Source organism: Phyllobates terribilis, unplaced genomic scaffold, assembly GCF_046119375.1.
Source record: "Phyllobates terribilis strain yellow unplaced genomic scaffold, ASM4611937v1 Scaffold_9__5_contigs__length_417890890, whole genome shotgun sequence".
NCBI classification, from domain to species: Eukaryota; Metazoa; Chordata; class Amphibia; order Anura; family Dendrobatidae; genus Phyllobates; species Phyllobates terribilis.
In genome coordinates this window covers 103850908-103866488 of record NW_027362769.1, presented here as the reverse complement: position 1 = coordinate 103866488, position 15581 = coordinate 103850908, and the positions used below count along the sequence as shown (strand labels likewise).

The 15581-nt window shown below is 41.3% G+C and overlaps 1 protein-coding gene across 1 annotated transcript in view; it reads left to right on the top strand.

The window, feature by feature from the left end:
* AGPS (alkylglycerone phosphate synthase) overlaps positions 1 to 15581 on the top strand; it is a 205768-nt gene that overhangs the window by 100906 nt on the left and 89281 nt on the right. The window contains exon 11 of the mRNA XM_073646879.1: positions 1813 to 1940. Coding sequence (XP_073502980.1) covers positions 1813 to 1940 — 128 coding nt within the window. The remainder of the gene's footprint in view (positions 1 to 1812; positions 1941 to 15581) is intronic.

The following is a 15581-nucleotide window of genomic DNA, read 5'->3' as shown; positions in this document are numbered from 1 at the left end:
AGAAGGGAGCTGCAGAGCTCATATAGACTGAGAATCGAGTTTATGCTACCTCTACACTCTGGCTGCCCAGCATCACCTCCAGCTGCACCTCTCTAGCATCTTCACCCTACTCCGCACACCCACCGGGCCACCTTACTGTGTAGCACATAGATAACCTGCCATCAGCCATGTCCCAAGGTAAAGATGAGGGACAAACGTGTGAGCGCAAAGCGGAGGAGAATAAAGGAAAATACACTGCAGATAGGTAAGATGGAAGACGAGGATGAAGACCCAACACCATGGTCGTCAGAAAATATAGGCTGTCTACCATAAGAGTAGAAAGACAAATGAATATACATTACATATATTATTTCCTTTTTGCTTAATGAAACAGGATACAGTAAATAGTTGGGAACATGAACTGTGATGTTCTCCATTATAACTGTGTGACAGGTGCTGTCTAATCATCACCAGTAACTATGATAGAAGTTTCAGGCCCTAACACATCACAGAAAAAAAGAGGCCTTTCTTGTACTTACCGATAACTGGTTAAAATACCAAATTCCTATGGCAGTGAAAAGCTCCAGTGGTACATCATACAGGCATTTCTGGTAACTGAGATTGTGACCCCCTTCAGAGATCTGTTTAATCCTAATCACAGACGGGGATTCTTTACTGTAAGAGCAGTGAGACTATTGAACTCTGTGCCCCATGATGTTGTAATGAGTGATTCACTACAAAAGGACAAGGAGGGCTTGGATGCCTGTCTTGAAATATGTACATGTAATATTACAGGTTATGAGTCCTGTGATGGGACGTTCATCCAGGGAACTAGTCTGATTGCTGTATGTGAAGTCGGAAAGATCTTTTCCCCTAATATGGGGCAATTAGCATCTGGCTCATGGGGTTTTTGCCTTCCTCCGGATCAACATTAGGTTGTAGGTTGAACTCGATGGACTTGTGTCTACCATCAGCCTTAAAGCCATGTGATTCACAGGAGGTCACCATAAGATCACATTACCTTACTTAGAAGGATACCATGAATTTTCAGATAGAAATAAATAAGGTAGTACTTGCTGAATAATGTAAAGAAGGGGACTAGTGTCAGGGTAAATTAAAATAAAATCTCTGGAGTGCTAACTTTGAAGTACTTCTATATTGATGGCCTATCTTTGGGATAGGATATCCATATCAGATCGGTGGGGGTGCGACACCCTGCACCCCCACTGATCAGCTGTTCTCTGTATCAGCCGGATGTGATCAGTTGCAGAGCGTCACAGACCTGCCAACTGCATAGTGACCGCGGCTGGGTACGGCACATCCACCCCTATTCAAATGAATAAAGGTGGATCTACAGCACCCCGCTGGGGCCATTTTACAGGTGACATAGCGGTGCCGTCCTGCTCCACAACGGATTACATCCGCCCACTGCTGGCATCGGGAACAGCTAATTACACCCCCACTAATCTGATATTGATGACCTATCCTAAAGATAGACCAACAATATAAAAGCACTGGAAAACCCCTTGAAGGCCTCAAAACAGAGTTTGCAAAGTGTAATGTGAAAAGCTATGGATCCAAAATATGCACCTTAGTAAAGGAAATGGAACCTAGTGAATCTATTAGCATTAGTAAAACAAAGCAAATATTAAAGTATTTCTTTCATTACTTGCAATGAAAAATCCCAACATCTAAAATTTACAGGTCATTATTGAAGATACTTGAAAACCTACAATGTGTAATATTTGTCTATATTTTTGTTAATGCAGCTGTTACCTGGAATTCCTTTCTTTTTCTCCTTTTTATATGCTAGAATTTGTTTTCTTGTTGTAGGGACTCTTGGAGTAGTTACAGAAGTCACAATTAAAATCCGGCCACTTCCAGAATATCAGAAGTATGGTTCCGTAGTGTTTCCAAACTTTGAGCGGGGTGTGTCTTGCTTAAGAGAAGTTGCGAAACAGGTGAGTGCTCCTGAAATTCTTACAGGGCTGCGATACTTTTTACCTGTATGCTGTAACTCACTAGATGCCTTCCAGGATTGGAGTCAGTAAAACCCCATAGTGGGACACAGGTTGGCAGCCTTTGCCTGTGATTACCTATACACCTGGCAGTTTTTTTTGTACTGCACATTTTTTTTGGCTTGTGCAAGTAAAGCACATTGTTTAACATGTTCCAGGTGTATAAGCTGCACAGCCAAAAATCAAATAGAAAAACTGCAAATATTTCTTGCAAATTTATACACATTTTTGGCTTTTCATCATAAGACAATCCACCACTACATTTATGGGTTCCCTAAATGTGCCCTCTAGCTACCTCTCATGTCTTCTCCATTTACATGAATGCTTGGCAAGGGTGTTGTCAATGAGGAGAGGACGGAAAAACCGCTGTCAGAAATCGCTGGGTTTGGGCAACTGTTCTCTTTTGAACCGTAAAGACTATGAACACTTTTTGACATGTTAAAAATATTTTTACATGTATTAGTTTAGTTGTGCTTGGTTTCAGTGTGCAATCTTAATTCATTCCTTCAGTCATTTTTAGACCTCCAGATATGCAGTTTGAAGGTTGATCCATGTTTTGGATTTTTGTTTTATTGCAGTTAGTAATATAGTCTGGATTTGCGGTCTCTATGTGGATATCATAAACTCATATTTCAGCACATTTTCTCTGCCCTCCCAGAGACTGTCCATGCTTTCCCCTTTCTCCAAATTGTTCTGTGTACAATCCCACCCTGATACTATCTCCAACACTCAGGCACCGATTCATCACTGGGGTTTCTCTATTTTTTTTTTTTTTTTTTTTTTAATAAATTGCTCCTTTTTAGTGTTTTTTTGTATGTTCACCTTATTCCCTATATGTTTTGTTCCACTTTTTAAATTGTTTCTCTTTACATCTGAATAAGGCTTTTGAAGTAATTTTCAATATGGCGTATTTTGCAACATTTTAAAGAATATGCCTCTCAATGAATCTGGAGCACCTGCCTCCAAAATGCCTCTTCATCAAGACTGGCATGTTCATCCCCAGTTTTGTTGAATTGCGGTCTTCAGAGAATACAGAGGAGAGAGCAGAGAGCGAAATGGGGCAGACACTTTGACGGATTTGTATTGCTTTTGAAAAAGTACTCAGCTAGATAAAGGACTAAAAACCCTGAAGCTGCAAAATGGTCTAAAAATTTTCAGGAAGACTATTTGAGAGGTTGTTTAGCTTTGCATTTAGGAAGCGATTGAACAAAAAAAAATTATATTTGTTATTGTGGACATAGTCATTAAATCTTATGTTAAGTAAAATGTATTAAAGGGAATATGTCAACAGATTTTTGTGATGTAATCTGACAGCAGCATAATCTAGGGAAAGAGAACCTGATTCCAACGATGTGTCACTTACTGGGCTGCTTTGTGCAGTTCTGATAGAATCTCAGTTTTATTTGCAGTAGATGTAGCTGTGGTCAGAATACTGAGCTGTGTATAACCCCGCCCACACCACTGATTGGCAGCTTGCTAACAATCTACACAGGAAGCTTCCAATCAGTGTTAAGGGGCGGGTTTCACAAATTAGCCTGACTGCTGTGCACATGAGACCTAGTTCTATAGTGATTATCTCCTGCTGATAAAACACTGATTGTATTGAAACTACAACACACAGCCAAATAAGTGATACATCCTTGACATCAGGCTCACTAGCCCTCTCAGAATAAATAGCCAAAACCTGCCGACAGATTCACTTTAATACTGGACAAAACTGCACTTGCGAATATTTTGTAAACTGAAAGATTTCCTTAATGTCATATCCAATTTATTGGGAAATTTCAGGCAGTTAAATTACAGTATTAGCCACTGCCCACGAATGTTGTTTCTGGGAAGAAAACGTTTCTCTAATCTCTTACAGCCTGTGCAAAGAGGTGCTCTATCAAAATTGTGGTCTACAAAAATATGATTAATGTTGCAGTGAGGTTATAAAAACAATTTAATCACATAATGGCCATCATTCAGTAATGATCTGAAAATCTCCGTCCCAAGTTTGCCTGTCGGTGTGGTTCACGTTTTTAGGATGTGTGGCCAGTTATTAGTTATCATTGCTTAGTTCTCTATATAACGGCACAATCTCTTTTCTGAAGCGCTTGCGTTCCTTGCATCGAGCCTCATGAAACACCTGGGTCTCGGTATTTGTTCCCGAACACTTTTACTGCATCTGGCGCCCAAAGAGAAGCAAGCTGTGCCTTTTATGGACTGTGCAAATGCCAAGCCATGCCCTGGTTTTCTTTTTCTTCTAAATTGGGCCATAACCTAGTTTTAGTTACCAAATGTGTCGGCCTTTTTTGTATTTTCAAACGTAACTGTTCAAGATTTAATACACATAATAATTTTGTGCGACGTAAAGTAATGGTTTTAAAGCGCTTGAACTATCGAGCTAATATGGTGCGTGACATTTTACACATTTTTCTTGCACTACTATATGCAAAGTATAAATCCTACAGCAAAAAGTGACTCGCACTATAAAGATAAAATGTATTTATGCAAGTTAAATTATATTGGATCAAATTACACACGTATACATAAAATATTTCAGGGAAATATCAAACATGAAACGGAAATGTAAAGGGTAAGGGTACAGTGAAATATCATAGTCAATAAATAATCAGTTCATAAGGGTGTATTGCAATGTAATCTACTCAATGGGATCCATTTTAGATAAAATGCACATGTATCAATACATATTTGAACCTGATTCAATATAGAATAAGATTATTATAATATTTTTACCCAGACCAACACACAATGGCCTCGTTCCGACGCCTGTTTCGCACACTGCTTTCTCAAGGGGTTGAAACTAATGTGCCAAAAAAACCTTTTTTGCATTTATTCACTCTTTGGCCAATCACAAGTACTAGTTACACACCTGAACGTAATAGGTGTTTACCCCCACAACTATCTCCTGTCCACATGTGTATGTGTGCATTGTCGTGAGACAGTGCACATATGGATAAGAGATGGATGCGGGAGTAAGCACTTATTATGTTCAGGTGTGTAACTAATGTTTGTGATTGGCCAAAGGGTGTATAAATGGAGGAATGGGGAGTTCTGGGCATATCATCTTCATCCCCTTGAGAAAGCAGTGTGCGAAACGTTCATCAGTGCACTGCCTTTATGTGTGTTGGTCTGGGTAAAAATATTTATTTTAATAATTGTCTTATTCCATATTGAATTACGTCTAGATACTGTATGTACAGATCCACATTCACTTTTTCTAAAATGGATCCCATTGAGTATATTGTATTATTGTATTGCAATACACGCTCATGACCTGATTCATTATTGACTATATGATATGATATATTTCACTATACGCCTTCCCTTTACATGTCCGCTTAGTGTTTAAAATTTCCCTGAAATATTTTATTGATATGTATGTGTAATATGATAAAATATTTTATCTTTATAATGTCTTTTTACTGTAGGATTTATATATATATATATATATATATATATATATATATATATATGTATATGTGTGTGTGTGTGTATATATATATATATATATATATATATATATATATATATATATATTATAAGAACACCTATTTATTCATTTTGTAAGTTTATATGCAAAGTAGTACACAAGACAGTGGTCTTTTGATCTAAATTTACAGTATTTTATACCGTATAGTTTGTTTTCTCAGGGGTTAAAAAGGCATAGTATCATAATGTTCATTATCAACCATGCTGAAATGTGAAAAATACAAATTGTGCTATTTTTACAGTTGTACTCTAGCTAAAAATAAAATCAAGCTTTAAATCGGGGATGGGGAACCTCAGACCTTTTCTCCGGCCCCCGGGCAGATTACCGGAGACCGCAGTGCTTGGGTCGGCACTGGCTTTTGACAGCCACCAACTTTTTAATTTCTTCTTACTCCGTGAGCACACCACGCAGCGTTCGCTACTGAAGACCGAGGCGCGTGCACTGAAAGATTACGTCCTGGTGCCAGTGCCAGCGTCAGGACGCACTTTGTGGGTGGAGTTGATGTGCAATTTGTACGGCCCCGAAGGATGGTATGAATATTCAAATGGTCCCTGGCAGAAAAAAGGTTCCCCACCCCTGCTTTAAAGTCCCTAGGGGTAATCTTTTCTAACCCAAGATTGGATAGTAAAATTAGTTTTCCTCCATACTGCAAAAGATCTATCTCGCAAGTATAGCTGGCCTATAAATCAATGTATGATGCTTTAACAAGCCATGCAACTTGACCCAGGTGTAAATTCAAGCCAGAAACCAATGTGCAAGCAGCCTGTTTCAGGATGGTTGCCCCTCATCGAGCAGAGTGTGGCTGGGTGTAATGTCCTTGAGGCAACGTGTGGGAGATTAAATTTTTCTTGAAAGGAAAAACTTAAAAAAAATAATAAAAAAAATAAGTTTTTCCTTTCAAGAAAATTCCCACGGGCTTCTTACGAGAGGGTCTGGGGAGTAGGAGTCCATGTGTAGTGCTGTACTGCAACTTTAATGCTAGCATACTCTTCTGTAGGCCAGGTCCACACATGTCTACATTCTGATCACAACGTCATTTACATGGGACCTGGTGACAACACAAGATCACATAAGATAATGCAGATATTGGGTTACCATCCTGATTTTGTTTCTTTTCTTCTGGAAAACGTATCCAAATTTCATCAACATCCAGCGTGTGATGCTACATTTCTCTGCTGCTTTTCTAACTACATGCACATTGGTGAGGTTGGAAAGTAATATCTTCTTTCTATTGAGACTCTTGAAGATGCAGTGAAGTAGAGCCGGTGCCAATTGATTGGGTAACCTGACAGCATCTGTGGCTCTTCTCTTGATTAGCTGGCCTGGCGTGACACCACAACGATGACTTCACTACAGGCCGGCTAATCAAATGAAGAGTTTCAGATGCCAAGTGGTAGGAGGCAGTTCTTGGGGTCCCGTCCATCGGCTGTAAATTACCAATATGGTTGATGGACTCTGTCCTAGCAAATTGATTTGCACCAGTTCTACAATGATTGTATGATCATAGAGAGTAGAAAGGGCATAGTGTAATGTGTAGAGCGAGGTGGACCCTTTTAGTCTTAGTCTAGATGTGAAGACTATGGGGGGGGATCTGATGGCAGCTACAATCCCCCTTCCGCATGTGCCGCTGTAACAATACACCTGACCAGCTTCAAAGAAGGGATTCACACCTCTACCAGTTAGCTAGTATGCAACCTTTTACAAGAAAACACCCTGTAGATCCAAAACATGCGGTCTAATATTGCTTTGTTAAGGCAGCTATGGTTTCATAAGGAGTTATGGAGTTACTATACGTCATAGCGGTACATCGCATACATTTCCGAGATCTCCAGGCCGGACCGGACGCCTTCAAGGGTCTCGATCCATTCTAGCACCCAGGAGCATGGAGATGCAAAGAACAGCTAGTAGAAGGGAGGTAGCAAACTGTGCTTAGTCTCCATGCATAGCAGGGGTCCAGTCGGATAAGATGGCACCAGAACCACCGCCCTAGTACCGTCCAGAAAGGAGATATTTTCTTTCATAGGTTTTGGGAGATTTTGCTACTAACCTCCATTGGAGGGGATTAAGGTTCCGCCCGGAGGGCAGAAGGGGAATGACCCCAAAAGTGCTAAAAGCTAGTGTAAGGCCATGTCGTCCACTTTGAACGAGGGGCCACATTGAGTAACGTACGGTGTAGGATCTAGGACCCAGCTGGAAGCCGATGCCCTTGAAGTCCAGCGCACACATGGTTGGATGTCACACCTGTAATTGACATTATCCGTTTATTTATATCTTTTGTCCTACCACTATTGTATTTGCATATCTGACCATTGTATATGTATAACCATCCTGTATATAGTGTATTGTATTGTATTGTCTAGTGTGCCCTTAAGGTGATTAAATTATATAATTTATCCTTTGTTGCTCTTTTATTTCAATCCATGAATCCACAAATCCCGTTGCTCTGTTTAACTTTCCACGCTACCAGGGCTGGTTTCCGATAATTCCTGTTAACGGACCGGGCTTATATCAAATGAGGAACTGGTGGCATTTCTACCAAACTGATAAGATTCTGTTTCACTGGGGCTAGTGAAAGGGGCTTCTCAACCTGTCAGGGTTGTGGGCGAGTGTGGTGCCATGTCACTGACTGTGTAGACCACCTCCTCTCACTCCCTGTGCCTTCCTTGGCCCTTGCGGACAGGGGGGTGTCTGTGTAAAATTGTGCCAAGCTGACTTAGCGTGTCCCCATGGGGTGCGGAACGTCACATTGGTTCAAAGTGGGGAGACCGCATCACGTGATCCTTCTGACGTAATGGTGACGTCAGGCGGGGTGGCGAGGTGCTGATCCTTCACCCTAGATATTATGTCATTGACATTAAATATTTATTTGTTAGTACATTTTTGTGACATTCATTGATAAATATTTGAGTACCTTGGGGCACCATTTTAGATAAACTGCACATGCATCAATACATATCTAAACTTGATTCAATATAGAATAAGATATAATTATTATTAAAATAAATACCAACAGACAATGCCTCGTTCCGACGGCCTTTTTGCACAATGCTTTCTCAAGGAGTTGAAGCTAATGTGCCTAAAACCTTTTCATTTATACACCCTCAGATCAATCACAAATATTAGTTACACACCTGAACGTAATAGGTGCTTACCCTCTTATCCATCTGTTGTCCACATGTGTATGTGTGCATTGCCGCGAGTCAGTATTTAAAGTCGACCTGCTCTTTCACACCAGATCTTGCTGTCTAATATATCCAGTAACTGTTCCAATTCACATCTTTGGTAAATTGCAAACAGTTCTTTGTGTGTGATGGTTCATTATATGTATTCCTCCGGCACTATAGGTGCTGGAACTTTCGTTCTCCTCACTTTCAACCGTGCGTTGCTTCTGTCACAGCCCAATAGCTTTCCTGTCTAAAATTATAACCCACCTCTTTGGCAAACTGGTGATTAATCAATAGACTAGGATTATACTAGTAAAGACCTGCCTCCACCTCATGTAATAGTTCTCAGTATTTCTGCTGTTAGAGACTTCTTACACGTGACAGCTGGCAGTGGGCCGCAGGTTACAATGAAGGGAGACACTTAGTACGACTACACTTTGAAATGATTTTTAGGTGGTAAAACTAAAAAAAAAAAAAAAAAAATGTAACAAAATAATTATCAATTTGTCTATTTCGCACATTTTCTATCAAATGCAATCAAAGTTTTCTAAAGTCCAGAGACTATTTAATAAGTTCAGGGGGTTGTGTATGCTGTGCGTTGTCTAGGGCACTGCTAGGGAATATCTGCAGCCTTCACAGCTTATGACAAAGAGAATATTTATAGTGGAAAAAAAGGTGGCGGTAACAGTACATTAATTAACTGGAGTGTTTAGAGGGGTGAGAGCGCTGATCTGTGGATTCAGAGAATAAAACAAAAATAGGCAGGTATTAAATTAATTTAAAGAGAGGTGCCGTTAAAGTGAGTAAATAAAGTCACTGGAAGGGTTCCTAACTTGGCTGGGTAGCGGCACGGCCAATAACAAGGAGATTTATGTGTTTGTCCAACGTGAATTTAAAGCCCCGAGAGTTGAGCACAGACGTAGAACCGACTTGGGAACAGTTGTAAAATTGTCACCAGCGCTGAACTATTCACAAAGTCATGGCAGCCATATAACACTGTGTGACCCGCAGCGGGTGATCCGTCCTGCAGCCCTCTACATAAACAGCGGGTTTACTCTAGTAATACCACAGATTAACACCCACGCCGCTGACACAAGCTGTATTGTCAGAACAACTAGGAACTTACACTCCAATCGGCTCTGAAACATCAGGATTTTTTGTCTTTGCCCAGGTATATAGCACAGGAGTAGTTTTCCCTTTCTTTTTGCCACTGCGAATATTATACATGGGATCGCGGAATGAGTACAGTGGACTCCATCTAGTGTACACCACAGAAGCTTTCCTCCGACCCTTCTTGCCATGACTGACAGCCTGCAGTGTACGCATGTATACATGGCAGCCTGTCCGTCACCAGCCGGAGAGGTGGGGGAGCACTTATCTCAGGAATACACCAGACTAGGAGTCTACGGTTTTCATTCAGTGCTACGGTTAGCCAAATAACACAACATTTTTGTGCTGTTTTGGCCACCTTGAGTATGGATCTGTAGCTGGTATATGCTGTCCTTACATAGGACTGCAGATTAGGCTGACAGATCCTCTCTACAGGGTCCATCTGTGACAAACCCTTAAAGAAATATTGGCTAAACCTGTCAAATAACTAACTTCCTAATCCTAACTTTTTCCCAAGGTTTAGATAAGGAATGATCAGGCAACTTATGCAGATTATTTTATATCCTTTCTAATTTAAAAAATAAAATTTAAAGACATATACATTTTTGTCAAGGGGTTGCCGGCCTTAGGCTACAAGTCTGCAGTCGATATATGTGACTGCAGACTTGTGAATCCTCACAGCGCGCGCATTGCTTGCTGTCAGGATTCTTCGGTGCATTTTGCATACATGGGATCACGTGCAGACTGGACGTGTGTGACCTCACTCAATACAAGTGTATTGATCGAGGCTGGACAGGTCTAGTCAGAATGTGGCCTGAAGTATGCAAATCGCATACTTGCGATCACATGACTGCTGGCACCAGAGAATGTTCACATAGTGCGCAGTGCGCACAATGTAGGGATTCACAAGTCACATAGCTACAAGTCTGCAGTCACTCTAAGGTCGGACAACCCCCTTAAGGCAGGGTTCTCATCACACCACGTCATCTACGTCTTGTTGTTGCCTTCCTCTAATAGGTGTATACGGCTCAATATGATGCTTTACAGAGCCGACTGACTCCATTTGCATCATTATAGTCAGTGGCCCCATCAGTGTGTCCCTTTTTGCTTTTCTGTAGCCGAACAAGTTCCTTGCTTAAATCTCCTGAATGCAATGATCCAAAGAGAAGAACAACTTGCAAGTTCCCATTGCTAAGATTCCTGGGAAGTAAATGGATTTGCTGGACTGAACCCCCTGATGCATTTTCTGCATAGGGGCTCATTGACGATAGTATTTGTGATAAAAGCGCATTTGCTCCGTCTTACAGCCTGTCTGGTCTCCAGCGTTGGCCGAGGCCTGCATATTAGGTCTTCGCTAGTCTTCCATTTCTACTTAGTAGCTCTATAAACAGTCCTGTTATTTGTGTTTTCTTTGGTAGTAACCGGCACGAAAACTGGAGCCAAACTGCGTCTGTGAACGTTCAAAGCGCATTAAACTTTGTCTTTAAAAATAGTCCCTTCCAGGGTTGTAATGGAAGCGTGAAAAGGAAACAAGACCCTCGCCAATAAATCAAGGGTTTGTTTGGCTTCATAGCTGAGAACAAAGAGAAAGTGATTGTTAACCTTGAAGTATTTTGTTACTAATGTTCTCTGCAGCACTGCTAGTTATCGTCTGCTAAACTGCGGCTTATTGAGCAGGAGCCACGTCCATATCCAAGCATTGTAGAATCCAGTTATTGGGGCGGTCTGAGCTAGCGATGGATCGAAGATGAAAGGGATATCTGCTCTTTACTGACAAGACTCTGCTTATCCAGAACCTCTGCATCATCCGCAGTCTGGGTAATATGTATGGGCATCTCCCAAATATTCCCCAATATCAGGAAAAGAAAGATCGGTCATGCTTACTTTTCTGATGCCTGATCGTTTGTTCCAGCAGGAGTGAAGTTTTCCAGCAGCAATTTCTTGTTTTCCCATTGAGAAAACATGCACGCTTGGCGGAATTGGTCAACCACGATCTGTCTTGTAAGACCACCTTACAGGATATAGACACTTTGGGGGCATTGAAATGCTGTATTTTTGGCTAAAAAGCTACAATTTTTTTTAATAGTGTTTCATTAGGAACTGTTTGTTTTCTGCAGTCTCAATCTATTACTTTTTATAGCAGATTGCAGGATGAGTTAACTGTGGATCTGTCAGAGAGCTCATTTGACTGCGGGGTCCTGAACGAGCCTCTAAGGAGATTTATTTATTTTTTTTTAGCCACATGTTTGCTCTTTGTACCTGGCTTGGGGTATGTCCTAACGACAGAACATGACTGCCACAGTCATTTATTGGGCATAGCGGTCTTGCTTTGGCAGATCACACAAGACTGCTGAGCCCAGCGGCTGCGGAGGTCACGTGTTGTTGTGATGTCATCGAAGACCACTGGCAGTGACCGAGAGGCAGTGCTGGTGCGGAAGAGGATAAATAAGGTGGATGTTCTTATTTTTAGGCTGCTGTCTAAGAAGAAGAAAAAAAATATTGCTGTGGATTCCGAGAACCTTCCTCTGCAGTACCCTGTGGCCGCAAAGCCCATAAAAAATGAATGGAGCCGAGGTTGGCCTCGCCAAGGTTGGGCATTCGCACATCTACTCTATTCAAGACGGGCCTGCAGAGCCAATTTCTAAGTAACCAAAGCCCCGTTCTTAGGATAAGAAGACATTGTAGTGGCTAGCTATATACTGACCTAACCAGTCAGCTACCCATTAACCTATGCGGTACTTGCACTGTCTTCATGCAGTGCTTTTAATGATGCAGTGTATACTCATAGCCTTGAGAATGCTTTAATGTAAGTTTTAGGATATCAGGAACAAGAGAAACTGGCCAAAGGAGTATACACGTTACCTTCTAGCTATATCCAATGTCCTGGAAGCTTTTGCGTATCATTTAGGCTTGAAGACCCTGTTAAATGCCGTCATTAGTGGTGTTAAAACGAGTGCTGAAAAGGACACGGCGGCCATCAGTAAGTCTGATGTAACCTTCTGTTTATTGGCCATTACAAAGTGCAGCACTGATCAAATTCTAATCCGTAAATTTGGCATATCAATGGATGGCAAAAGAAATCAATTACACGCCAGGCCATCTGCCTTCACTGACTGATGGTAGAGGAGTCGCACCATACTCCGTAATGCCGGGGACCTTCCCAGTCATCCTTCTCTGTCAGTTCTCCGCACATCCGTCTTACAGTGTCACTGAACCCGACATCCAAAATGGCGGACCTTCTGGGGAAACGCAAGCCAGGGGTCAAGCAGACGGCAATACAAGATATCTGTTTGTGGAAAATACAATTTTAGCAGAAATATAATTACAATGAAATGTCCTGTTCGGAAAGCCCCATGTTAAGTCTTCTCATGGGGGAAGTGAACCCACGGCTGAAAGATGGCAGCGGTGATTGAAGCTGACCACAAGTGTGACAGATGGCCTGGTCTTCTTTCTGAAACAATGAAGTGAAAATTTCATTTGTTTTATATGTGAAATTTTCCAAGCGAGAACTAATTTTGTGTTCGCCATGACATAATCGCTCTTCTTGCTTCACATTACATATCAAATATTAATTTGAGTCCAATTACGCCCAGATTTCTGAGCAGACAGGATACACTCGGCCAGTGATCACTCCTTCCTTCTGATGAGTGGTATCTGTTATACACACATTCTATTGGAGGTGTTAAAACGCTACATATGGGCTCATTCACACAAGTTTTATGTCTTTGTGTCCTTCCAGATCTCCAAAAAAGCAAAAACAAATCACAGAAAACTTGTCCTTTAAAAAAACAAAACAAATAACACCTCTTGGTTATTTTACAGGGCTCTTGCAGATGACCATATTTTTGGTCCGAGTGCGCTCCGACAAACTATCGGATCACACTCGGACCAATGTTATTCTATAGGGCCGTGCACAAGTCCGATTTTTTTTTTTTTTTTTTTTTTCTTCCTTGGACCAAGCCAGTCCGAGGAAAAATATTGCTGCGTGCCAGAGTTGGATCTGATATTTGGATCGCACTTGGCCATGTAAGTCAATGAGTTTGTGGAAATTATTTTTTCCATCTTCTCCTTTTCCGAGAAAATCTGATGGCTCTCTGATGGCGCTGTGATCAGCATAATTGGCCCGATTCTGTCAGATGAGAGAAAATATGCTTGTGTGACCCTAGCCAAATTCTTAGCGATTTTTTTTTAAAAAAAAGATGGCCTCTATGGGAAGCAGTGGTGATCCATTAAGCTATAAAGAACACTGCCGACAGTCACGTAGGGTACGGTCCCACACCCTGCCGTATGCGGGCGAGAGCCATGGCCTCCGGCAGGGACTAATGAGCGTACAAGTATTCCAGGAATACCTCCATGATGCCTTAGCCTCATGCACTCATTCCCCCTTATGGCTTTTGGCCGCACGTGGATGCGTATCATGGGACCCATACCCTTAAAGGGGTTGTCCAGCCTTGCGATATTGATGAAGAATCAGTTTTCCGGCTATATAGCTGTGAATGGTGCAGGAATAGCACAACTCTGCACCGTGCAGTTGTCATTGCCCAAATGATCTGATAGTGATCATCTATCCAAAATATAGGTCATCAATATCTTAAGGCCGGGTTCACACAAGCACATTTCACAATCAGTCTACAGACCACAATGCCTGGACTGACTGCGCGTCTCCTGACCTGAACATATAGCACCTAGACACATATATGTTAAAGTAATTGTCTGGGCTTTGAAAAACTTTTGCATAGGGTATTTTATTGTCTCTTCCCCTTTGGGCTGTGCTTGTTACTGCACTGAAATAAAAGGAGTGACATGATGATCTGATCCCGCAAGAATAAATACAATCCCCAAAATATATAGAACACGTGTAATTCTAGAATGATGGGATCCATGTTGTGAGCGGACCCATTATTGGCTTTACCAGTTAAGTGTGTCCTCTTCATTCTGTCCGGTCATTAATGCATTAATAAACTCACTAGGTAATAAAGTTTTGTCTAACAATTATTGGTTCAGGCCAGAAAGTTGTCCGCCCATGTTAGAGATGAGCTCTAATATGACCCATATGATTGCTAACGGGAGACACAACATTTGGTGACGTCTTGCTGTATAGGAGACGTGAGAATGTATAGCACTTATAATCAATACGAGCCCCTGTTACCGCAAGAATGTGGAATAAAAGGCTGATTGCTAACCAAAATGGGAGAAAAAAAAAAAAAAGGGCGTATCGCCGGATGATTAATTGCCTGGACGTTGATTGCAGATAAACGTTTCTTCCCACCGTTGTTCCCAAACCGCTCTGACATTGATGAATGGCCCGGGGTCTTTAATGAAAGAACAGCTTTGATAGTGCTGATAAACATGTATTTGCTTTATATGTTAAAAATATAAAGCACAGACAAAAAGGACCATTCAGTTTTCCTCTTGTGCGCTGCTCACTTCCCTCAGAAATGGGATTAAAAAAAAAATAAAAATTGGACTTTTGCTTTCTGTGTCACCATTGTATGAAAAACCCTCAGAAACAAGACTTTGGGCATTGTTTTCGTCATGCAGATCCCCCGCCCCGGGCCTGTGTTTAGAGGCTTATGATGGTTGTAGCTGAGACTGCTTTTATGTATTTTTTTTACATGGCGAGCAGCACTTTTTATTTGTACCTTTTTAAAAAATTTTTGCAAAATGTAGAAAAATTCCTATTAAAGAGGACCCGTCACTGGGACAAACATGGGCAGTTTGTGCACTTGTTATTCCTGCTGTTCCAGTGAGAATCTGGTTTATTTATTTTTTCTTTTTTAAATCCGCCATACAGTTGCTGACATATGGGCCATT